The 25,951-nt window shown below is 37.9% G+C and overlaps 1 protein-coding gene across 5 annotated transcripts in view; it reads left to right on the plus strand.

Moving 5' to 3' along the window:
* CD44 (CD44 molecule (Indian blood group)) overlaps positions 1-25,951 on the plus strand; it is an 86,754-nt gene that overhangs the window by 49,994 nt on the left and 10,809 nt on the right. The window contains exons 5-17 of one of the 5 annotated variants that reach the window (XM_032225810.1): positions 1,385-1,456; positions 3,112-3,252; positions 6,066-6,161; positions 10,078-10,206; positions 11,876-12,004; positions 13,891-14,049; positions 15,783-15,974; positions 17,234-17,410; positions 18,923-19,060; positions 19,608-19,778; positions 20,680-20,856; positions 23,480-23,605; positions 24,900-25,058. In XM_032225810.1, the coding sequence (XP_032081701.1) occupies positions 1,385-1,456; positions 3,112-3,252; positions 6,066-6,161; positions 10,078-10,206; positions 11,876-12,004; positions 13,891-14,049; positions 15,783-15,974; positions 17,234-17,410; positions 18,923-19,060; positions 19,608-19,778; positions 20,680-20,856; positions 23,480-23,605; positions 24,900-25,058 (1,866 nt within the window). The remainder of the gene's footprint in view (positions 1-1,384; positions 1,457-3,111; positions 3,253-6,065; positions 6,162-10,077; positions 10,207-11,875; positions 12,005-13,890; positions 14,050-15,782; positions 15,975-17,233; positions 17,411-18,922; positions 19,061-19,607; positions 19,779-20,679; positions 20,857-23,479; positions 23,606-24,899; positions 25,059-25,951) is intronic. The other 4 variants (XM_032225825.1, XM_032225817.1, XM_032225834.1 and 1 more) reach the window with 4 other exon arrangements.

The following is a 25,951-nucleotide window of genomic DNA, read 5'->3' on the forward strand; positions in this document are numbered from 1 at the left end:
CCGTGTTCCTCTCGTGCCAATTCTGTGGGGCTTAGGGCTCCAAATCAGCCAACTGGCTTCCCAGCCAGCCACCTGTCTGCTTCTTGGCTGTGGTTCTGCTGCAGTGGGGGGGGGGGCTCTGCCTTTGCAGAAACGGGGTGGGCACATGTGCAGCAGCCCTGGGACATTCACCTGGTGCCTGACCTCCTGGAGCACTTTCTTCCTTCTCCCACTGCCAAAAGAAAGAATATTCCGTCGTCACAGAACTGCACTGCGCTGGGGAGTTCTCCTGCATGGATGTGCCTGGCGGCAGAAGCAACAACAGCAGCAGCAGAGCACACCCTGCCTTCAAGGCCTGTTCCCCAGCCGGATCAACCATGACGGCACCAATGGATGTCAGGATATTCTTTTTTTCGGCAGTGGGAGAAGGAAGAAAGTTCTCCAGGAGGGCAGGTGGTGCATGTGTGGAGCAGTCACGGGATATTTGCCTGGCGCTTGCCCTCCTGGAGCACTTTCTTCCGTCTCCCACTTCTGAAAGAAAGAAAGGACTCAGAGCCTGAATCGGAGCCTCACTGGTCGCACACCACCTTGATCAACTGGCTTATGGCACCCTCCACAGCCCGCTCTGTGTGGAGTCGAGTTGGCGGCGGGCAGCGATGCAGAGTCTGAGGGAAGGGGGGCCAGGTAGCAACTTTGTTCTCTGTTTGTGGGCCTGAAAGAGAAGCTACCTGTGAGGGAGCCCACGGAGCAAAATAAAGGCACTCTGGGGATCGTCCCCCCCAAAAAAGAGCAAAAAGAGGGGCCTGGCATGCCCCTCTCCTCCCTTCAAAACTTTTAACCACCGCTTTGGTGGCCGTGGGTTGGTGGTGGAGTCATGTGACTGAGTGTGTGTGAGTGATGTCAAGTTGGCCATGCCCACTCAGTCACATGACACCCCCCCCCCATCTAGCCACACTCACTGAAACGGTAGTAAAATTTTTTGTATATATATGTATATCCATGTATGTATTTATCAGTGATTGCAGGTGGTACGCCCCGGTACGGGTGTACCGGAGCCTGCCCAGAGCACCAGGTACCATTCTGGTACGGTTCTCCGGAGGGCCCAACTGCCCGCACAAACTCTTTACCTGTCCTTTAAGCCTTTGGTGCATGCAGTGCTTGCGTGATGCTCTGTTGAGCTGCTGGAGCGTTGCGGAGGGATTACAAGCAGGTACGAGCTGTACCAGTTGGAACGGGATCCAGAATCCACCACTGGTATGTATGTATGTATAAATGATGGGGAAACATAGTGCTTCCCACATCTTTGTAGTCCTGGAGGCCTTCACCATATTCTTTTGTTTCTTTTACAAAAGTTAGCCAATTTGTTGTTGATTTTTTTGTTTCCCATTTTGTCTCCCATTTTTAGAATCAAGAGATGTGGTTTGTGAGCCAGTAGAAAAGTTATATTCTGATTTGCCTAATAATAACAGCAGTATTGGTAAGGATCAAATTTTATTTTTTTTACCATATAAAGTGTCCTCTGGTGAAACTGAAGTGCACGAACAGTGTGGAACGTATCACTGAACTTGGAGTGAGCCTACGTTCAAGTGATGACATAGTCCCGCGATAGCGAACTTGTGGCACACGAAGCCGTTTGTCAGGGTGTGCCCTGTCAGTTCCAGCATACATGCACGTACTGGTCAGCTAACTTCGGCTTTCATTTTCGGCTATTTTTCGCCCTCCGGAGGCTTCCCTCAGCCCATGCTGCTCCTACGGCAAACAGGGGAAACACCACTACCCCGCCTCCCTGATCTCTCTCTCTCTCACACCACCACCACCACCCCAGGACCTGTTTCCCCACCACATACCCTTTCTGCATTGGTGGAAGGGGCTGGGCATCGGGGGCATCACACCCGCATCAGCCCGGTGGCCACCAGGGATACCGCCAGCACTGGCAGGTGCCTCCCGGCACAGGTGAGCCATGCTTGGCTGGGGGGGTCACGAGGCTTCGGGCCAAGACCGCGCGAGAGCAGGGGTGTGTGGCACACCCACCCACGACCCCCCTGCTCTCCCCCCGCTTTTGGCACACAATGGCAAAAAGGTTAGCTGTCACTGACATAGTCTATTTAGACTAATTTATAATCAGAAAACAGTTGCAAAAAAAACATGAGATACATCTTTCTCTGGGAGTCTTTAGTGAGAATTTATCAGTGATAGTTTGATGTTACAGTTGCAGGTATTCTGCATAGGATAGGATTGTAAATTCAGCAAGAGATGCTCAAAAGGTATTGAATAGACTTCTTTTCTAATCCAACAATTTTGCTAGTCTCAGAAAAATCAAGCATTCCAGAAACCTCAATACATAACGCTTTGTGACATGTTATTTTCTGTAGTGCTACGTTGGCATAGTTTTTCTAGTAGGGAATGTCATTTTGTGTGTTACATACACAAAATATATTATGTTACACTTTTCAAAGAAATGAAGTACTTGCTGAAGTATACACATGCAAAATACACAATCATTTTTGTATGACAGAGATAATGGTTTATTAAGGAATTATTTCATAATAGTGGCCAAAAGAATTTATCCTTAGACATACTGTTATTGGGGGGGAAGGGGGGGATCCTTCTTAATTGGCAGAATCTTACAAACCTTTCCCAAATGGACTGAAAATTGGATTGATCTTTTATTCTCATTTTGACACATTTCTAGATTGGCTTCTGCAGCCTCCATCCCAAAATTTATGAAGCAGAATTGTGATCCCTGAAATACTGTTCACTGTTAATCAAAATTATGACTCATTGAAGCAAGCTAGGACAAAATTATATATTTTTGAAGTACTTTATAAATGAATAATTGTGTAGATTTAATCAGAATGTTACATGTAATAACCACAGAAAAAGACATGTTCTGATTCTGACCATGTCAAAGGAGGAAAGAGGAACCTAATAGCTTAAAGCTTCCTATCACTTACTATAGGTTCATACTATTCAGTCAGAATCTAAATTTGAGCAAACATTAGCATATTATTTATGTTTGAGTAAGGATTTTAATAAATTTTCACATTGCACTATATAACCATTTCCTGCACCATTTGTCTAGTTTCAATCAACAGGATAATGTTAAATACTGTATATCCTTTTTTCATTCAGAAATTTACAATGCTGATGGATCACGGTACATTGAAGGAAAGAAGGTCACAGAAAGCCCACGAGTAACTGAAGATGACAGCAGTGTGGGCAGTGGTTCTGCAATTGGTAGAGGAACTATAGATCCCAGTGACTTCCCACCAGGTATTTGCATTGATTAGCCTTCTACAGAATGACATTTAAATAGTACCTTGGAATTTGTGTAGACCTTCTCAACTTAGGTGGTCTCCAGATGAGTGGACTTCAGTTCTCTGAATTGCTCAGCAAGCACCAATATTTTTGAGGGTTCTGGGATCTGAAGTAGATTGGGGAAAATTCTGCATTAAAGATAGTCTTCAATTTACAGCAGTTCATTTAGTGACCATTCGAAGTTACAACAATACTGAAAAAAGTGGCTTATGGCCATTTTTCACACTTATGACAGTTGCAACGTCTCATCATTTACATTTGGATGCTTGACATCTGGTTCATATTTATGATGGTTGCAATGTACTGGGATCAGGTGATCATCTTTTGCATTATATATATATATATATATATATATATATGCAGAGCGTACAATCATAGAGGGTACTCTCAGAGCTGCATCCGTCCTCCGTTGCGGCTTCCAAAGCACAGGGGTAGGATACTGCTCTGGGAGTACACTCTATGGTTGTACGCTACCATAGAGCGTACTTCCAGAGCAGCATCTGTCCTCAGTGCTTTGAAAGCCATAAAAAAAAACCCAAGCGGCGGGCGGCGCCAGCAGTGGAGATGTCCTGGCTCTGCAGGTACTATAGAGTTAGCCAAGAGCATAGTGAGCCTGCGAGTCGTGCAAGCAGGAAGCGGAAAAGCCGCTCATGCAACCCCCCTCACCAGCCATGCAGAGCCCCATTCACTCACCTAGGGGCATTCCGAAGGGGCCTAGCCGCGGGAGGCGGAGGGCAGCGAACAGGTGCTCACGTTGCTTGGTGCCTTTCGGGTACTGCTAGGTCGGTCAGCAGAACTGTGCCTGGCTGGAAAGGGGGGTTGCCAGGCGGCTGCTCGCGAGAGTGGTCACCTCATGGCTGCTGTGTTGCTGCTGTGAAGTGCAACACAGCCATTCCCTGAGGCTGTGCCTGGCTCTGCGGATGCCGGCTCGCAAGAGAGCAGCTGCCCAGCATCGCCCTTCTTCAGCTGGGCACAGCGCCGCTGACCAACCTAGCGGTACCCTGAAAGCACCAAGCGGCTTTGCCCCCCACCTCGTTCCCGCAGCTTGGCGCCTTCGGGATACCGCTAAGTTGGCGAGCGGTACTCTGCGTGGCCAGAGGGGGAGTTGTCCAGGGGACCTACATTTTTTGGGGGGGGGTGGGTAATATTTTTGCCCACCCAAAATATGTGGCAAGGCTTTAGTTTCAGGACAGGTCGTATTTTTGGGGAAACACGGTATGTAGATAGATGGATGAGATGGGATGGGATAGATAAGATAGACAGACAGACAGACAGACAGACAGACAGACAGACAGACATATGTGCATGTGTGTGTATGTATGTATGTATGTATATATATATATATATGTATATATATGTGTGTGTGTGTATGTATGTGTGTATATATATATATATATATATATATATATATATATATATATATACATACATACATACATACACATATACATACATACATACATACATACATACATACATACATATATATATCTTCTTTTTGCTAGCAGCCATTTATCAATAAAACAAGGAAAGATATGATTTTCAACAATTCTTTCTCTTCTTAGTCACCCATGTTTTTCACATTTCAGAGCCCTTGACATTAACTAATCTTCCGAATTTTTTGATAATTTTCCTGTTTGACAACAAAGATTCTTACTGTAATAATGAAAATTACGATTCTTTACCATAAAACAAAACATTAATAGTTTATTTCATTGACTATTACTTGTAAAAACACAACCATATGACAATTAAGTAATGATGGTTGACCACAGTTTCATATCTATATTCCAGAGGAATAAGGGGGAAAATATCTCTAACTTTGGGTTTTTTGGAAAATATTGTATCCTGAAGACACACTTGGACTAAATTATGCATGTTAAATGATGTTGCCCCATAGACTGACCCCTTGAATTGATTTTTACTAATTCAGAGTTTTCCCCAGCCTGACTGGTGTATCAGTGGCAAATAAAACATATACCGTAAGCCTATTTGGGGTTAGAATACTGTGCAGTACATAAGATACAATACATTTTCTCTAACTTCCCCTTCCTCAAACTAAAACACAATAAAACAGCCATGGAAGCCTTCTGAAACTTGGAGAGGGCGAAAAACAGCCCAACACGCAAACTGGAAGTTTGAAACGGACTTCCGGGTTGCCCGTTGGACTATTTTTTGCCCTCCCCAGGCTTTAGGAGGCTTTATTCTCCGGAGAGTGAAAAACTGTGGAAAATCAAGTCTGAAAATCAGCTTGCCAGCGTACCATGTGCCCTGGAGCTGACAGGGCAATGCCTCACGTGCCCTCAGAAATGGTTCCGCGTGGCATAGGTTCGCCATCACGGGTATATATAGACCTAATAAAATGAAGGGCCTAATGGAAAATGTGGCCCCATTAGGATTCTTGCTGATTGGGCCTGGTTCTCAGGGTTCCAAGTAACACTCTCAACCAAATAAGACTCCAAGGCAAGCAGTTTCTCAAGTTCCATTTTATTAGACATGTCATATTGGCACATCTGGGAAAACCTGAATCTGAAAGCTCCTGGGGTTTCCTCACCCAAAGGAATGTCAAAATTCCTTCCCCTGCACCCACATGTCCATCACATGGTCAATTAATCCACCGTCCCAACTGGAGATGTCCCCCAGTCACGCCTCTCCATGTGCAGGCTGAACGTTCTTGACTCTCAGAGAAAAGACTTATGGGTAAAGATTGTATTGTTGATTGATCACTAAGTAAAAAGAGTACAGCTCATTCATATTTTATGACACAGAGGATGATATCACAACATTTACACCAGTATACGTAACAGAGGACAACGGTTATCAGCATCCAGGAAATCCTGAAGATCAGAATCCCCAGAGTACTAGTAAGTGTAATAATTGTAGTAGTATCTGTTGTAACTTGGTTTTAACAATGACAATGTAGTCCTTCATCCTTTTGACATTGACTGTATGGTCTATATATACAGACTATATAAAGAATATATATTAATTCACATTCCTATGGTTTAGAATCATACATTTAACCTCTTGTATCTTCTAAAGTAAGGAGTACCTCGAATAACAAGAAATTAAAATTCTAGTATATGACATTTAGGTTCATTGTATCCAGTTGTTACACTGTGTAATTGCTACAGATGGTATGTTATAGTAATGAGCTCATAGGATTTGATATCTTTCTTGTAGAGCCATTAGGTATTTGCTTTCAAAAAAAAGGGAAGATGAGTCTCATGAATAAGGGCTGATCAGATTATTTTATATGGCTTAGTGGTTGGCTCCTTTGTGCCCGGGTTTCATTCTATGAAATATTTCTGAATACTTATATTTCTCTAATAGAGTCTCCATAGTCTCTGATTAAATTAAATTCTCTGGTATTCATTAAGCAATATCCATCCCCTCCCCTCAAAAAACAAACAAACACAAGCTAGTAAAATTGTGATGGAATGTGCACCTGGAGAAGAGTGGAAAGGAGTCTTGACAGCATAGAGCTTTCTCAGGGAGTAAGCTGTATATTCCAGAGAAAAGCCCAAATTAACAGACTGCGGTCCTAGGTCTAAGCGAAGGGGGAAGAAGCTTAGGATAGCCTGTACAATATTTCAGTGTGTATTATTAGTGTAGAGCACAGATATCAAGCTGGCAGCCCGCAGGCCGGATGTGTCACGTGCAGACCAAGCCTACCCAGCTCGGCAAATGGGGAAAACGTCATGAAACGTCACGTGACTGCAACGTAAGTTTGACACATGTGGTGTAGAGGGTTAGAGTGTCAGTAGGCAAGATAGGTGTAAGCAAATAAAAGATTGGACTCGGTTGTATTAGTTGTCTTTGGGGTTGGGCCTGATATATATGTGCAGACATAGTGTTTGTGTAAGTCTTCTTGGAAGAAGTAATTGGATTTTTTTTCTTAATATTTCTAACAATTATGTTGGAAAGATGTCATTATGGATCCTTCAGCCAAAATGCTCATTACGGATGGTTTTATGACTATGTACAGTATACAAAGCAAAGAAAATGTTTACTTGGTTATGATAACATTTCATATTTAGAGGGAGAACTCCATTTTGAGATTTTGTCATCCAGCTTTGTGATGGGATTTCATCCTACAGTTGACTTCACCTTGCATTTCTTCATATACTGAGTGTTTTTATATTTTCCTGATAATGTATTTGGATTCTCAGAAGTGGAGCCAAAGAGAATTTCATATCAATCCAAATAATAGTTTGTTTTATTCTAATGTATCATTTCCTTCTTGTTTATCATTTTACATACATGCTATTACATGACTTTGGTATTGCAACAGTTTCTGTTTTCTCAGCATTGATTTTAGATTTCTTAAAGAAGTTGTGAGTTATACAACAGCCTAACTAATGGAAGATATTCTCACGGTGATACTAATATAAACTTGTTTTCATTGTCTTTGTAGAACTGATTGATCAATAATCTCCAATTTCCTAATGATTTTTTTTTCAATTCCTGATGTTTAGAAATGTACAAATAGGCACGAGACTATCTAGTGAAGATCCACCCATTAGAAAAACTTTTCATAGATTTTTTTTCCCCTTCCAAGATAATGGCCACTGTGTCCAATATATATATATTACATATATATATAAATTGTTCATAAGTATGCATCTTTTATATTTTGAATCATATTTAGCATTATATATGTGCAATAGTCTTTTCTGTAGAGAAAGATGGTTTAATTTATGCATCAGCCTTCATTTTTTCAGAGATCCTGAAGTTATAATGGAAACCTTTGTTATTACTTTGGATATTTACCTGCAATTGCAAATTTTCAGGATTTGCTTTTGGCAATGCTTACTTTGAATGCAGCTTTTTTGTTTCAATAATTTTCAGAGATTAGAAGCATAAACTTCTTTCTGGTGAAACTTGGCAAACTCAGAGGCCAATTTTCATCAGTTCATGAAAAGGTAAGCTGGAAAGAGGTCTCAAAGTTCTGGCCAATAAAACCATTTAAACTAGTGTTTTGTTTTTTTTAAAAAAAAACAATCTGGAGCCGTTCCTTGAATTCATGGAAATGTTGATTTCTTAAATATTCATGGATAAAGCAATTTTATAGGCTAAATTGTTGCAGCTATATGATTAAAAACCTATAAAAAGACTTTGTCTCTGTGCTTGTCTATGTTGTGTAGTAAATAACATTAAGATAGAATTGACAAATACTTATTATTTCAAGCTATTCCAAATATTGCAGGTGGTGATTGTGAATGGAACTGATTTTTCTGTACTCTTCTGCTCTATGCCCAGATCAAGGATTAATGTAATCCTATTGATCTGTGTCGGTTGCAATGTTACACTCTGGGCTCCTTCCTCCCTCTCAGATGATTCTATCAAAAGCATCTCTCAATAGCTTGTATGTGTTTTTCTGCATTTGGGTGAATGCATGGGTGATATGATGGAATTTCCATGGTTTAAGATTTTGCAATTGACTTTTTGTTAGCTGTAAATTATAATTGCATTGAATATTCTATGGTGGGAACAAAATGTATATTCATGCAAAAAATGTTTGTATCATATAAAGCATTTTACACAAGAAACTTTGATTTGGGGAGGGAACTTTGCTTATATTAATACTACTACATTGATGTTACTTTTTAGGAAGTGAATAGACTTGAACTTTAGCTTTGATATTTCCATGTGTAAATACAATATATGTATATGGTATATTGAACAGAGGAAAGTTACAGATCTAAAGCAATCTTATACAATTATGATTATATGAACTTCAGATTGTGCGATTGACTGGCAGATACTGAAGATTACATTGAATAATAGACAATCCAGAAATTTTTTTTACAGTTCAATCCCTATACCAAATAATTTTCATTCCTAGTTTTGTTAGGAAACACAAAATTGAAAGCTAAGAGTTTCCATTCTTAGACTATGCATAAAAACAACGTATCACTTATGCCTGCGACATTGGGAAAATATGTGATGGAATTCCAGCATATATTTCTTAACTATCATCACTTCTACTCTTCCCATTGTGTTGAAATGGAAAGTTGCTATATTGTTCTTTACTTCATTGGGTTCTTCCTCTTCTTCCTGATATTTCTATCTGTTCAAGGGCTTCTGTTCTTTGTATTGTTCTTGCTTTCACTTTTATAATTGAAAATTATCTCCATTAGATTTATTTCTTTGTATTCCACAATGGAAATTATAATGTTGTTCTCTATTTCTGCATTGCCACAAGGAAATACTAAAACATACAATTTGAACAAAAATAACTGAAAATTTTATCCTTGAACTAGCTTCCTATTTGAAAATCCTGTTATAGAAAATTAAGAAGCTTCAGTTCAAGAATGCTGGGTATCCCATTTTGTATCCAAACTGACAATAGAAATGTAAATGATTATTGTCCTTTAACATAACTACAATGAAACTAGATTTGTTTGATAAACAAAACATCTGGATTTAAAGAGCTCAACTTTCTACTACTATCAGTATTTTTTTTTCCTTGAAGTGCTTCAGAAGTAACCTCATTGTTATTTTCTGGATGTGACACTATGTTTATTACTTGGATTCCCTCTCCAACCCCCACATCTTTACTTTGTGTTCATAATGTTTGTGTTGTTAGTGTGTAATCCATCTTGCCTTAGATTACTCCCAAAATAAAATACATATGAACATATTATTTGAAAACCAACAACAGTAGGACTATTTAAGGACACAGGAAGTGACCGTTTATCATCTTCTATGGGGAAGTTCTATTGATCGAAGACAAAACATAAATTCAGCACTGTGGTTATTCTGCCATCATTGCAGCTGAAGAAAATTCAAATCATGGAAAGCACCATGGAAATTCTAGTCAAGATCAGCAAATCACTGAAAATTTTCCATTATGGTTGCCATCTGAAAAACATAAAGGAATGCAGAATACAACCACCAGCAAGGGTAAACTCTTGTAACATTTTAGTCAATCATAGTCTCTTGTCTATGCTTTTTTTCAAAATCTCTGGCCAAAAATTTGATTTCCCTGGGGAAAAAAATGTTGCATATATTCTTCATGAGTGCTGCTTGAAAAGTTCTGCTATTAGTGCATTAGAAACATGAACTGTAAGGGCCAAGTAATTGCCTATGTCATACGGAAATTTGTTGCTTTAAGAGGGTACTACTTTAAGTATGCTTTAAGGACATGCTATTTTAGGAATTAATCTATGTACTGACATGTAGAAAAGCTAATGGGCATATCTCTTGCATATATAGTATGGAAAGACATATAATTGCTTCACCTAAAATTATAGTGCAGGGGCATTGCTTGTTAATAAACTGACCCAATTAGTTTTAGACAAATTTAAATCTTTCTTTCAGTTTACAGTACTTTTAAAAATAAAATGTGCCCCATAATTTACATGCAGATAAGACCTGCAAGCATTTCCTTTTTAATATGTATTTTAAGTCAAACACCCATATCCTCAGGTTCTACACCAATCTCAGTGCCTTGTAAATCATAACTATTTAAAAGCAGCCCATTTCTATGAGAGTTATAATTTAAAGAAAAAAAATTGACAACATGACAAGGAAAAGTCTTATATCAGCTAGTTTCTTAATGGATTTAAACTGGGCTGTGTAATTGGAGAAGAACAAAATATTTCTAAAGTCCTGCATTGTGTTTCTCTGCCTTCATTTTGCCATAAATTTTCCATTGTCATGCTGAGGTTCCACTTACACCTCCATAGTCATATATTCCTGAGACTTGATACATAAACTTATTTTCCTGACATATACTTACTCTTTTAATTCTCTGCTGAATCCAGAAAGTTGTCATTTTGATTTCCTTTTTACTCTCTTTATGTGGTTCCTTCAAGCCATATTGTTAAGCTTGGAGAGTTTTCCTACATATTTTATCAGCCGAATAGCTACTGTGCCATCAGTAAAAGGTGTTGAATGTATTATTCTCCTCTGGATCATAGTCACAGCAACTCTATCCAGTCTAGGTATGAATCTACAGTTTTCTGGAAGTATACTTTCCAGAAGATGCTATCATTTATCATGCTCTGGATATGGTCTAGAAAGACCAGACACTTTTCAGAAAGATTCACTTTGGAAAAACTACTAGGCCATGCCTAGAATAGCTGGATCAGCATTATCTGGAATAAGAAATGTACATTTCCCTCAACAATTCTATCTTCACAAAAAGAAGAGTTTGTACATACATACACTTACATTCTTCTAAAAAACTCTCTCCCCTGCCCCATTTTATGGGGGAGATTCTAAGAGTTAGGATTAGGTTTGTAATTAGAAACAATCTCTCAAGTACCTCATATCTCATTGAAATGTTGCAGTTGCTGAAGTAATGATGATCCAGTATGTTTTTACTAGCAAAATGTGTTTTGCTTCCCTTAAATCACAGACTGCACAATCCAGATTCTACCATTTGTTTAAAATGAACTTGATTTTACACACACACACACCTCTGAAATTAGATGATCCATTCTTCATATCTTATTGACTATTCCAATCAGTGAAGCAAGAACATATTAATGATGTAGGCAACAGAGAAATAGATAACAGGATGAAAATATAAAAATCTTACCATAAGTTTACATCAATAAATCAATAGATCAGAGTTTTGAAGATGATGATGATGGTGGTGGTGATGATGACGAAGAAGGGTCTGGGCAAAAAAATCCTGAAACAGTTCTTGAGTGGGACAACAGTGGTGATAAGGAACTTCAGACGTCAAATACCAGTAAGAACTAATCCCTAATGTGCATTGTATTATAGAAAATAATTAAGGTATGACAAAGTGCCTTTTAGATGTAGGCTTAGATCTTCAGTAGTATAGTATTTGTATTGATCTACAAAAGATTATTTTATCTGAGATAGATAATAGTAAATAATAGAATTTAAGTTGAAACAGGCAGATGATTTTGCGCTGTATTTTTCTGCATGGTCTATTTTGCATTGCTGACATTGGCTTTTGCATTGGAAAATGTCTGCCTTGGCTAATGCTGGAAATGGAAACCCAGCAATGCTCTCAAGATGAAAGGTTTGTGCCTACAATCTGTGCTTAATTTGAATGGAAAGGGGCTAAATTCTGAGCTGCCTTACCTGCTTTCCATTGGTATCTGTTTTATACTTTCACTTGGCAAATCCAAAATTAAATGTTAAATGGGTAAACATCTGTGGTGGATTTAGCTTTGGTTTTGGTGGTGGTTATTATGGGCTGATGCTGCAGTGTTCTCTACTCATAAATCTAAATATTTCTATTATTACTTGTTAATAGCCACGTTGTTAGTTAACAAGTGTGTTCAATTAATACCATTTCTGCTATCTTTTTCTATTTTAATTTATTTTGTTGTACCTATGCTGCTGTTGGGGAGCAGGTAGTATGGGTGGGTGAAGGAACTGCTGTATATGGTTGATGCACATCAGCATTATATGAAGAAGTTAATTTTAAAAAAATTATCACATATTGAAAAGATGTTACCTTTTATTTTTTTATTCTGAATTTCCGAACATGATTGATTCTGTTCCTATCGTAACAAACTATTTGCCAGATGAAAATTTTCCTCTTATGTAGTTCTATGCCAAAAGATTCTTTACCTACCCTGTTTCCTTGAAAATAAGATCTCCCTGGATAATGAGCAAAATCGGGCTTTTGAACGCACTAAAATAAGCCCTTCCTGAAAATATTGCAACATAGCAGCAGCCATGAGTTGACCATGTTCGCTGTCTCCTGCACCTCAAAAATAATAAGACCTCCCCAAAAATAAGGCCAAGCGCTTATTTCAGGCATCAAAAGAAAATAAGACCCTGTCTTATTTTGGGGAAACACGGGATATAGTTGTTATGGGCCATGAAGCTATTCAAGGTTCAGCTTTTGTAAATGTTATTGTTACACTTATATGCTTGGGGTTATTGATTCAAACCTAATTTCCTTTAATGTAGAACCAGTTTGATGTAGTGGTTAAGGCATCAGACTAGAAACCGCCCACAGTGAATGCTTTCAACTAAGGGAGAAGATATTGCTTGTTCTTTTACATCTGATTATTTCATCTTTCTATCCAGAAATAGTGCATTTCTCATGAGATAGTCATGCTTGGGGGCTCACGTAGGCAAGTTTTTCGAGTACATGAAAGTACATGTGTGATTTGTACTTTTAAAAACCTGTGCCTTAACACACACACACACACACACATACACACACACACACACACACATTATTCTCTAATATAACTTAAGCCCAAGTGCTAGTTGATAGTGGGATTCCAAATATTCAAGCCATTGTCAATTGAAGCAGTGAAAATTAGAGGGGTCCAGGAGGGGAGAAATTGGAAATAGAAACTAACAATTAGGAATGGGGAAAAATTTAGCTGAGCCAAGGGGAAAAATGTCCTCTCTTGGACCAGACTGAGTTGAAACTGGAGCCAAGGAGGAGTCAGAGAGGCATGACTCAATCTCTGGGCAGATTAGGACATGATAATCCCATTCCTGGACCCTCCTGCCACATACTGAGAAGCAACGTCGCAGATAGACCAACATTTCTTCTCTAAAATAACTTAAGCACAAGTGCTAGTTGGTAGTAGGATTTCAAATGTTCAAGCCATTGTCAATTGAACCTTGTCATAACAGCTGTGAACTCCACCAAAGATGTCAAACAAGAAGAATCATCCCACAATATATTGCTACCTGCTGTACATTCTGGAAGGGACAGTGAAGTCAGATACTCAACAAATGACACAATTGCGGATGTCCTACCTGGAATTGTTGAACAATATTCAACCACTACTGGTATGAGGAATTAAACATGATACTGAACATATTTATGTTGGTTTGAAGTAGAATTTCTTCCCACAGTATCAAAACTCAGAATGTAGTTAGTCATTGGAAGTATTGATAATTTTAACTGCAGTATGCAGTTAATACATTGTGATTACTTCAAACAGGAAAATAGACCCAAACATATAGAACCATTTTCCAGATGTGTTTGCTTTTATCTACCAAAACCATGAAGGTTGAAGGTTATTATATTATATAATGTATATTATATATTATGCAGCTTTGATGAAGCCAGAGTCTCACAAGTGGCATTTTAACATTATTTCAGGCTCCAGAGTTTTGTGAAGGTTATTGAAATGCCAGATTGGTGCATTGCTCTGTCAGGATTAAATTAATAATTAAATTTAATTGTGGCACATGGAGTAGTACTCGAACTGTGAAAGTAACTTCAGGAAATTTATGAATGGTTAGGTAAAATCAAATTCTCATTTAATGTTTCTTAAGAAACTAATGTTATTAATAGACATTTAGAAATTGGCTTCAATCTATTGCTTTTAGAAAGTTCAAATAAAACGTGAGGTTGCTTTTTAGGTATATCTTGATTAAAGAGAACTGCTTAAACAAGTGATTCCCAAACGGGATAAATTATTTAGAATTGTATAAAAGTAATGACCCACAAACCCATTTACCTATATTGGGTAAAAAGGACTTTTGCAAAGTGGTTGTGTACAATAAAGGAAAGCACTGTTTTGGAAGCACTGACTTAAACCATTTCACAAACAAATCCTTGAGTAATAATAGTTGCTTTTTATCTAAAGGCATTCTTTTGATAAAATTAAAACAATAGAAATAGATCGCATTTGTATGTTGATATACAAACTTGGTTGTACAGTTGCAGCTTTATTTCTTATGAAAAGTATTGCCATTTTCTCTTGAAGATGGGAAAATCTCTCTTATTGCACTGGGCTTTTTGTGGGCTTTCTCTTGAGTTTTCAATTACAATTTTTCTCAGTATCTAAAGCTTTTTCTCTTAGATTTAGTGATCATAATGTGTAATGCATTATGTTTTCTGCTAAATTATTTAATAAGTTGACAATGAAGGATATATCTGGTACTTTAGCTTCAATATTTCATAGTGCTTCTACTTCAATTTCCTTGGATTTATACAGCAGCACCTTTAGAACTGAATAAGCTTAATTGTCTGAACTTCATCCTGGCAATGAATGAATGCCATTCAAAATAAGCCTTTGGATTGACAATATAAATCTGGACTATGTATCTGAAGTGAGTGTCCAAAATATTTCAAGAAAGAAAATGTCCAAATAAAAGAAGAAAAGGAAGAAAAAGGAGAATGTTCTTGGACTTAAGATGCTACTGTGAATCCAGATGGTACAAAGCCTTTTGCATCTATCAAACACATTTGATAGATCTGTTAAGGCTGCAAGCTGCTGTCACATCTTTTCTGCCTCTACTGCTGATATATTCCTTCTACTATTGTTCCTGGTGTCTGGGGCATCTCTGGAAAATCAACCATTTCTGAAAAATGTGGTGCTGATTATGGGGCCTGTGAATTCAACAATACTTTACAAAATTTTATATATTTTCCTCTTCCTCTGCCTAACGCACATAATGAAAGTGCAAGCCATATATATATGGTGCATATATATATATATATTAACAAAATAATCTGGAGGGTTATTCAGCAAACATAATAATGGAATTGATTCAAAACATCATCATAACAGCTGTGTCCTCCAGTGATGATTTCTTCAAGCAGGAAGACTCAAAGCAGCCTCAACTGGAGGGTGCATCCCCTGAGCTGGAAATTGAAGACACAGTATCCCCTGCAATCAACACTTCAGACGAGTTACATCCAGAATTTTCTGCTTCTGATGAAAAAGAAAGTACCCTGGAAAAGGAATCTTTTCATCACCCAGGTAACAATATGAATACTTCCATTACAGAGACAACTTTCTCTTTACATTTTCTAAACAAAATACATTACTCTTCGACACAAGGTGTAAATTAAAAAAGAACTGTGTCCCCCCCCCCAATTCACTCTTAATTATTTTAGAGTTGATTTTAGATAGCAATTTACAGATTTAAATAATGACTCTTCAGTAAGACCTTATGTGAAACGATATTTATATACCAGTAATTACTTTGCAAAGCCATTCTGTCTAGAGATATACTAGAGATGTGAAGTCAGTTTCCAAACAGAATTACTCTCTCAGAATCTATATTCTTTATTTCTCTGTAAATTCACCTGTGAATTTGCAAATATCTTAGACAGGTTTGCAGTTCTAATTTATAAGAAGCAGCAAGGTTCATTCCAGGTAACAAAGCTCTTCCTTTGACATCTGGTATATCATTGTCTGACATGGAGAGTTAAAGTGTAGATGAGCCAGTAGATTGATGTAATAAAAGGTTTCAGAGCTAAGAATAGAAGTTTATAGACTTTTTACTATCTGAGCAAATTAGAAGTCTCTGCTGCATCTATCTGGAAGTGCAATGACTCATGTCCATTTACAATTATTTGTTATTGCATACTGCATACAATTTGATTAAAGTAAAATCTTGGATTTCAGGTGATTTGAACCTCCTGAAATTACTGAAATTAGTTTGTTGCCTAAATTTGATTCATAGAAAAAGCAGATATTTTGGCTTAATTCTGTTTCCATATAACTTGGGGAATTATACTTCATGTGGTTACCTACTTTAATACTGGCAGGAAATTTGTGAAATACGCTGAATCCAACACACCTAATAACTTTGGCAGCTTGTTGATATTAGAGATCTAACACGCAAGGAAACAATTGTATATGCTCCTTTTAAACTAAGCCAGAAAGCCTAAATACATATTTGTTTGTCAAAGCACCTTCAGACCTTTGAATCTGAGACAGCCGAGGTGGCGCAGTGGTTAAATGCAGCACTGCAGGCTACTGCTAGATCAGCAGTTCAGCGGTTCAAATCTCACCGGCTCAGGGTTGACTCAGCCTTCCATCCTTCCGAGGTGGGTAAAATGAGGACCCGGATTGTTGGGGGCAATATGCTGACTCTCTGTAAACCGCTTAGAGAGGGCTGAAAGCCCTATGAAGCGGTATATAAGTCTACTGCTATTGCTATAAAGACACCATCAACTGAATAGACAAATAGTTAAAATTTATTCCTGCCTTATTTATCATAACTGCAACAGTTACTTTCTTCAATGGAAGCGTTGAACATGAAGAAGAGCATCAACGTCAGCCATCAGCTGTTGATACAATTGCACAAAGCAGTCAAAGTTCTGTCGCAAACAGGACAATCCATGATATCCTACAAGTACTTGTATCTCCAAGGGACAGCTATTATGAAAATGCATCTTCTCAGTCAGGTATTGGCAGTATGACTGTTGAATATAAAATTTACTGTGTTGCATATAACATTATTTCTAGCAGTGTGGCCATGAACAGCACTCATGGTTCTACTATTGTAGGTGGGCATCTTCTAAAATCTGCTCCATGAAAGGAAATGTTATAGTACAAATTGAAATTTGAAATTTCCTTTATTTTGATTCTGGCAGAAAGTGAGCCATGTTTAATCTATTTATTAAAAATTGAATTCTTTTTTGGAAATTATCTGTGCCAGTGAGTTCATTCTTTTGGATAAGTTCTTTACTTTCTTAATAATGGTGTTCTGCTTCCCAGAAAAATTTATATAGTAGATAGAGCTAGGTAAAACAGACAGAAGGAATTAAGAAGAAAATTTGTGCAAATATGATTACAAAAATAGTTCTCATGACCTGTTGAGGCTGCATTAGGTGGTCAGCACTTGCCTAAATAGGTGGATACTGCCTGCATTTTAAATGCATTACTGGAAATCACCTGAAACAGCTTCCCAGATGAAAATAGCCATGAAAAAGGAAAGGTTAAAAAAGAAATACTTTCCTTTTTGTTACTGTCGTTATTGAAAGTTTATTGTACATTCCCAAGTATATTTTGTTTAACGACCACATTTTGGACTAGCAAGCCAGTCACCAAGCAATGCGATTGTTATGTGAATCACCTGTAGTTGTTAAGTGAGACACTGCATGACTGAATTGTGTCTTTACTTGACTGCTTGTTGGAAGCTGCCTGTGAAGTACACAAATGGCAATCATGCGATCATTGAACATTGTGACAATTGTTAATGCCTCCCAATTGTGAAGTGCCCAAAAGGCACTTCACATGATTGTAGGTATGAGAACAGGTCAAAAGGTTAGTTTTTCAACACCGTCATAATTTCAAACAGTCATTAAATAGGGCAGATATTAATTGAGGACTACTGTGCAATATAATATTCCTCTTTTTAATTCTAGCAGAAAAGGGAATTATTCCACAGCAGTATTTGTTATTTGTAAAAGAAAATGCATTTATTTTGCCCTAATTTTTCCAGCTGAATTAGGCCCTGTAGATATAGATGTAATATACTTAACCGGCTAAGTGTTGTACATGACTAAATGATGACGTTTAGCTTCATATTGAGAGCCAGTTTGATTTAGTGATTAAGGTTTCAGGCTAGAAAGCAGGAAACTCTGACTTCTAGTCCCACATTAGTCACTAAGTCAGTGGGTCATCTTGGTCCAGTCACTTTTTCTCAGCCCTAGGAAGCAGGCAATGGCATAACCCTTCCAAAAAACCTTGCCAAGAAAACTACAGAAGCTTGTTCAATCAATTTCCAGAAATCGGACATGATTGAATGGAAGAAAGAAAAAACTTATTTCATATGGCATGTAAAGTTTTTGACTCCACTAAAACAGTTTAAAGATATTCTTGGTTTTCTCTTTCTATTTATAACTATGTAAAAGAGCAACTGGAAAAGTAGCTCTAAAAAGTGTTTAAAACTGACCCAGCCATCTTTGTAACAGCAATAGTTTCCAGTGTTAGCACTGACTCTGAAGTTCCTACTCGTGATTCATTATTGCACCTAAAGAATAGTGAAGAAAAATACCACACAAACACATCTAGAGAACAATTGCTGCCTGAAATTCTTCATACAACTGCAAGTAAGCATAAAAATAATATTTCACATATAGGTATTAGCAACATTTTTTAAATTTTTGTTTTCTGTTATTTTTCTAGTAGAATTGTGTTATAGCTTTAAATACATAGAATATAATGCCATTAAATATTATGCCTCATGAACTGGAAATTGTTGTCAATAAAACTTTCTCATGTGATTAATACATAATATGACAATAAATCTTACCTGTATAGGAATAGGTTTTCTTTCATCCATAAAGATTGTATTTGTACATCAGTATAGAATATATTATTGTATTGACTTTTGATATATTCATAAATAATATTTAGGGAAAAAAATCACAATCGATTTTCTCTCTGAGGAATTTCTCCAAAGAAATTTTAGTTGATAGTAGGCAAATACATTTTTATTGATTTTCATATTTCTGAACTAGGAAAGAGATTACTTAATCTATTATTGTAAATAATAAGTAATATGCTATCAAGGGAATTATATTTAAATTTGTATTAGAATATGATTCAACAAAATGTGGCATGTGCAAACAAATCTTTTGAAATCAATTGTTGCAGCAACTGTAGTTTCCGGCAAAGTCAACGTAACCACACAAAATCCATCATTTTATGACAGCCATCTAGGACCGGACAATAAAAATGATCTCCCTGAGAACAAAACTAGGGAAGATGTTCAGTCTGAAATTATTCCGATTGAGAGAAAGCCTGAATTGGAAACAACTCAGACAGGTATTTCTCAGAAGATACAATTTTAACCAGCTTATTTCTTCTATGTTTTGTGGTCTTTCTCAAAAAAGAAAAAAAACCCATAAATATATTACATGGTATTTCAACATGTAATCTGTATAAAACTAGAGCCAGAAAGTATGTGAAAAATGATGCTGAATAGCTATTAAACCTGAGAGACCGCCTCCTGCCGATTACCTCCCATAGACCGATCAGATCTCACAGGTTAGGTCTCCTCCGGATTCCATCTGCCAGCCAATGTCGGCTGGCGACTCCCCGGGGGAGAGCCTTCTCTGTTGCAGCTCCGGCCCTTTGGAACGACCTCCCCGTGGAGATCCGGACCCTCACTACCCTCCCGGCCTTCCGCAAAGCCACCAAGTCCTGGCTGCTCCAGAAGGCCGGGGGGCTTGTGAAATATCCAGCCCCACGGAAACTGTGAATGTTGCGTATTTTTAAAGTGTTGTTTTGTCTATTTATCCCCCTTCCCTTGTCTATTGTGAGCCGCCCGGAGTCCTTCGGGAGTGGGCGGCATACAAGACAAATAAACTAAACTAAACTAAACTAAACTGATGGCTTAGCAGTAATTCCTCAAGGTTTACGAGAGGACAAATAATGTATGTATCAGAATGTTAATTCACTTCATTTGTTTAGGTGATGAAAATAGTCACTTGAAAATGAATGCTGGGAATGCTTCACTAGCATCATCATAATCCTAAATTAGGCAAATATTTATACTTTTAAATTAAAATATGTCTGTCCAATGAAAAATACCTCTATTTGTCAAACAATGATTTGCAGGCCAGAAAGATAGAAGCCATGCATTGTGCAGTATATATGTTTTAGAAATTCATTTAGTGAAAGTCACTCCTATTTTGTTTCAAATTAATTCATCAATACTGTATAGCTGTGATTTCCACTGAAGCTGATGATTATAAGGATTTTATCCAAGATCCATTGATTAAGGAAGATCCTGATTTGAATGAAAAACTTCATCACCCTACAAATTCATCAATAAATGATTTCATACCTGGACTTAGTAATCTCACAGACAATGTGCAAGAAAACAAAACATCGCATACAGGTACTAGGGAAAAAAAGAATGAATTTTCTCTATATTGCCATTCTAGATCAATTAATATAATAGCCTAAATTAATTCTAAAATTTTTCAGGACATGGAACACACTTATTCAGTGGGTAGAAACAAGTATTTTTAATTGGCATCATATTTAGACAAAACCCTTTTATTGAAACAGCTGTAGTCTTTAATAATTGCTACATGAACCATTTATACATGTAAAATTGGCATGAGGTTTTTAAAATAGACTATATGCTTCTGTTGTAATGGTATATGGTGTTGCATACAAAGTTCACATCTTTAGTATGAAAGAGTTTAAATAGAAAGGGAATCTATAGGTCTACTGCTATATATCAAATTAGTAGACTACCATTTTGTACAATACAATCAATAGCAGAGTTGGAAGGGACCTTGGAGGTCTTCTAGTCCAACCCCCTGCCTAGGCAGGAAACCCTATACCTTTTCAGACAAATGGCTATCTAATATCTTGTAGTTTTGTTTTAATCTGTAACCTTGCTTTAGTCAAGGATTAAATTCATATTGCTACATTTCTACAGTACTTATCTAAACAAATATTAATGCAATGACAAAAAAAAGGATTGACTACTGTAAAAATGTAGGAAGTGATTGTGTAGCTGTTCTGGGATTTTTAAAAACATTATAATAATTGTGAGACTCTAGCCCAGGAGCACTAGATGTTTTTCCATCAACTGGGCAGAGTAGTGCAACAAAACGTTTCATATATGTAGCAGTGATTAATATGCTTCCAATTACAGTGGTCCTTGGGAATATACAGGGGGGGGGGGTAAAAAGTATTTAGTCAGCCACCAATTGTGCAAGTTCTCCCACTTAAAAAGATGAGAGAGGCCTGTAGTTGACATCATAGGTAGACCTCAACTATTAGAGACAAAATGAGAAAACAAATCCAGACAATCACAATGTCTGATTTGGAAAGATTTTTTTTGCAAATTATGGTAGAAAATAAGTATTTGGTCACCTACAAACAAGAAAGATTTCTGGCTCTCACAGACCTGTAAATTCTTCTTTAAGAGGCTCCTCTGTCCTCCACTCATTACCTGTATTAATGGCGCCAGTTTGAACTTGTTAGCAGTATAAAAGACACCTGTCCACAACCTCAAATAGTCACACTCCAAACTCCACTATGGTGAAGACCAAAGAGTTATCGAAGGACACCAGATCTGCACCAGGCTGGGAAGACTGAATCTGCAATAGGCAAACAGCTTGGTGTGATGAAATCAACTGTGGGAGCAATAATTAGAAATCAACTGTGGGAGCAATAATTAGAAAATAGAAGACATACAAGACCACTGATAATCTCCCTTGATCTGGGGCTCCACGCAAGATCTCACCCCGTGGGGTCAAAATGATCACAAGAACGGTGAGCAAAAATTCCAGAACCACTCAGGGAGACCTAGTGAATGACCTGCAGAGAGCTGGGACCAACGTAACAAAGGCTGCCATCAGTAACACACTACGCCGCCAGGGACTCAGATCCTGCAGTGCCAGATGTGTCCCCCTGCTTAAGCCAGTACATGTCTGGGCCCATCTGAAGTTTGCTAGAGAGCATTTGGATGATCCAGAAGAGGATTGGGAGAATGTCATATGGTCAGATGAAACCAAAGTAGAACTGTTTGGTAGAAACATAACTCGTCGTGTTTGGAGGAGAGAGAATGCTGAGTTGCATCCAAAGAACACCATACCTACTGTGAAGCACAGGGGTGGCAACATCATGCTTTGGGGCTGTTTCTCTGCAAAGGGACCAGGATGACTGATCTGTGTACAGGAAAGAATAAATAGGGCCATGTATCGTGAGATTTTGAGTGCAAACCTCCTTCCATCAGCAAGGGCATTGAAGATGAAACTTGGCTAGGTCTTTCAGCATGACAATGATCTCAAACATACCGCCTGGGCAATGAAGGAGTAGCTTCGTAAGAAGCATTTCAAGGTCCTGGAGTGGCCTAGCCAGTCTCCAGATCTCAACCCCATAGAAAACCTTTGGCGGGAGTTGAAAGTCCGTGTTGCCCGGTGACAGCCCCAAAACATCACTGCTCTAGAGGAGATCTGCATGGAAGAATGGGCCAACATACCAGCAACAGTGTGTGCCAACCTTGTGAAGACTTAACAAAAAATGTTTGACCTCTGTCATTGCCAACAAAGGATATAAAACAAAGTATTGAGATGGACTTTTGATATTGACCAAATACTTATTTTCCACCATAATTTGCAAATAAATTCTTTCCAAATCAGACAGTGTGATTGTCTGGATTTGTTTTCTCATTTTGTCTCTCATAGTTGAGGTCTACCTATGATGTCAATTACAGGGCTCTCTCATCTTTTTAAGTGGGAGAACTTGCACAATTGGTTGCTGACTAAATACTTTTTTGCCCCACTGTATTATATGAGTGAATCATTAGATTATTTTTAGTCAGTGAATACAATTGACCAGATGGCAAATATGCTCAAAAGCCAATTTTTTAAAAAATACAGAAAATATGAATGAAATAGAAAATTTTGGCAGTGATTATTTGGATGGAAATTCAATTTGACAATGCACAGATTAAAAATGTAAATATCCAAATCTAAGTTCATCGTTGGTTCATCAAACAGTTGCCATATTCAAGGATCTTGAAGATTCAGCTCAATCACCATTGCCTCCTATTTACCAGCCAGAATGGATCAGTAATGGCACGGAACTCAGTAAACCGCATGAAAATGAACGTGATTTTTCTGAAGGTATTGCTGTGAATAATATTGTTCTTTCATAGTGATGCATGGATGAAGTTTGTTTTCGTAGCACCTATAGCCATGATTGTGAACCTATGGCGTGCACGCTACAGGTGGCAAGCGGAGCCATTTGTTAGGGCAAGTGAGGCTTTGCTCTGTCAGCTCCAGCGCGCATTTGCGCACTGGCCCGCTGACTTCGGCCTTCATTTTCAGTTTGGCCACGGGGCCGTTTTTTGCCCTCCAGAGCTTTCAGGCGGCTTCCCTGAATCCTCTGGAGCACAAAAAACGGCCCTATGGGCAAACCAGAAGTCGGTTCCCGAACTTCCAGTTTGCCCATAGGGCCCTTTTTGTGCTATGGAGGCTTCAGGGAAGCCTGGGGGGGCACTATTTTTGCCCTCCCCAAGCTCCTAGAAAGCCTCCTGGAGCCTGGGGAGGGTGAAAAACGAGTCAATTGCATGCTAAAAGCGGGGGTGGGATCACACGCATAATGTTATGGATGTGGCCACGCCCACGCACAAGCCACCTGCGTTCCCCCTGCTTTTGGCACATGATGGGAAAAAGGTTAGCCATCACTGACCTATATTATATATTCATTATTACAACGCCTGAAAATAATTCAAATAATATATAACAACTTAAAAAATATTTCTAAGCTGATTTGTTTTGTTCTTAAGGTGATTTAATGTAGTATGGTTCCATTTTGATTCTGTATAAATCCTCATTCTGTATAAGCCTTGAATCATAAAAAATCTGAATCTTAGTCTTATAATCTACTTTTTGATATTTTTATTATCTTATTCAGTATATGGTGATCTGTGTTTTTTCTAATTCTCCAAAGGCATCCAGTGATTATTTCTGTGATAACAAAATTGATTGGAAACTTGCAATGATTGTGTGTAAAATGATGAGTAGATTTAGGATATAATGTTACTAAAGCAAGAATGTATATAGTGATTGGGAAGAGGGGGCCCAATTTTAAGCAGCAACCATTGTTCTTACTTGTGAATTATTTTGTTTGTTAAAAATGCATAACAATAGATATCATGGAAAAACTACATACCAAATTTATTACCATTAACCACTAATAATTCTTGGTGGACACAGGAAAGAAAACAGGACTCAACAGGAGTTAATTAGGATGGGACTTGCTGTTAAGAGTTATAGTGTGCTTTTTTATATGCCTGAATTATAACCGGTATTATATTGTTTTGCGAGGAAAAAAATATTGGACCTATGCTGCCAAGGGAATGAAAATGCAGCTAATAGTTTTGTTTCATTCTCCATTGCATTATCGCTGCCATAGATGCGGGCTTTTATGGCACCAAAGAAGATCCAACTTCAGAACCAATGAGGCAATGGGTTAGTGAAAACAAGTATACTACAAAACCCACAATGGATGTCTTGTTTCCTGGAATAGTTCCTCGAAGAGAAATAAATCAAAAAAATAAAACTGATCATACAGGTATCCACTAAAATGGTGGTGGGATCTTTTTTACCCCTCTTATTAGGTGAGATATTCTTCTGTTTTTAATTTCCGTGTCTATTTTAGGCATGTAAAAAAAATAAAAGCGCCTAAGAACACTGTATCAGGTATGTCACTTTCCATTGGATAGAGTGAGAGTCCGGAAAGGAAAGCTTTTCTTTATCACAGGTTCACTCATAGTCTCCAAAATTCTATTTAATTCGGTTGATGAAATAAATAGACAGCCAGCTATCTTATGTATTTCTAGTCTTCAAATACACTTCCTCCGGGAGTGGGCGGCTTACAAGACAAATAAATAAATAAGTAAAACCCGATTCTTATATACTCTTTTGATTTGTAAATTTCAGCCTACTGTATCATTAATGTTTTACAGGTTACTCATGAAAATAATTGGTTGAGGGGTCTTTGGTGGTCTCTGCTAGGCTGCTTGCACTGATGATGTTACTTGGTTTGGGTAATGAAGCAACCAAGAAAGCAACCAAGCTCAGAGAGCACCAAGGTCCCCTCATTTAAACCCTGAGCTACAAATATTCTTCTTTATTGCTAATTAATTAATTGGTTGCCTATTGATAATGATGATTAAAAAATATGAAATCAACATCTGAAAGTAGTGAACTAATGGCCCTTTTTGACTGCAATTAGGATTTGAAATTACTAACTCAAAATCTTCAATAATGTAGATGTTTATATAATTTAGTGTTTCACTGAAACTGTATTCTTGGATATGTGTGGAAGAATAGTGGATGAATAAGTATGTTCATACCAGAATGCATGTGACTGCTATGAATGCAATAGGCTTGGCTGTTCAGGTGGCTTTGGGCCAATAAGATCATAAGAATCACATGTCTGTGAGGCATTCAAAGTTCAGTGCC

Source organism: Thamnophis elegans, chromosome 1 (assembly GCF_009769535.1).
Source record: "Thamnophis elegans isolate rThaEle1 chromosome 1, rThaEle1.pri, whole genome shotgun sequence".
NCBI lineage: Eukaryota > Metazoa > Chordata > Lepidosauria > Squamata > Colubridae > Thamnophis > Thamnophis elegans.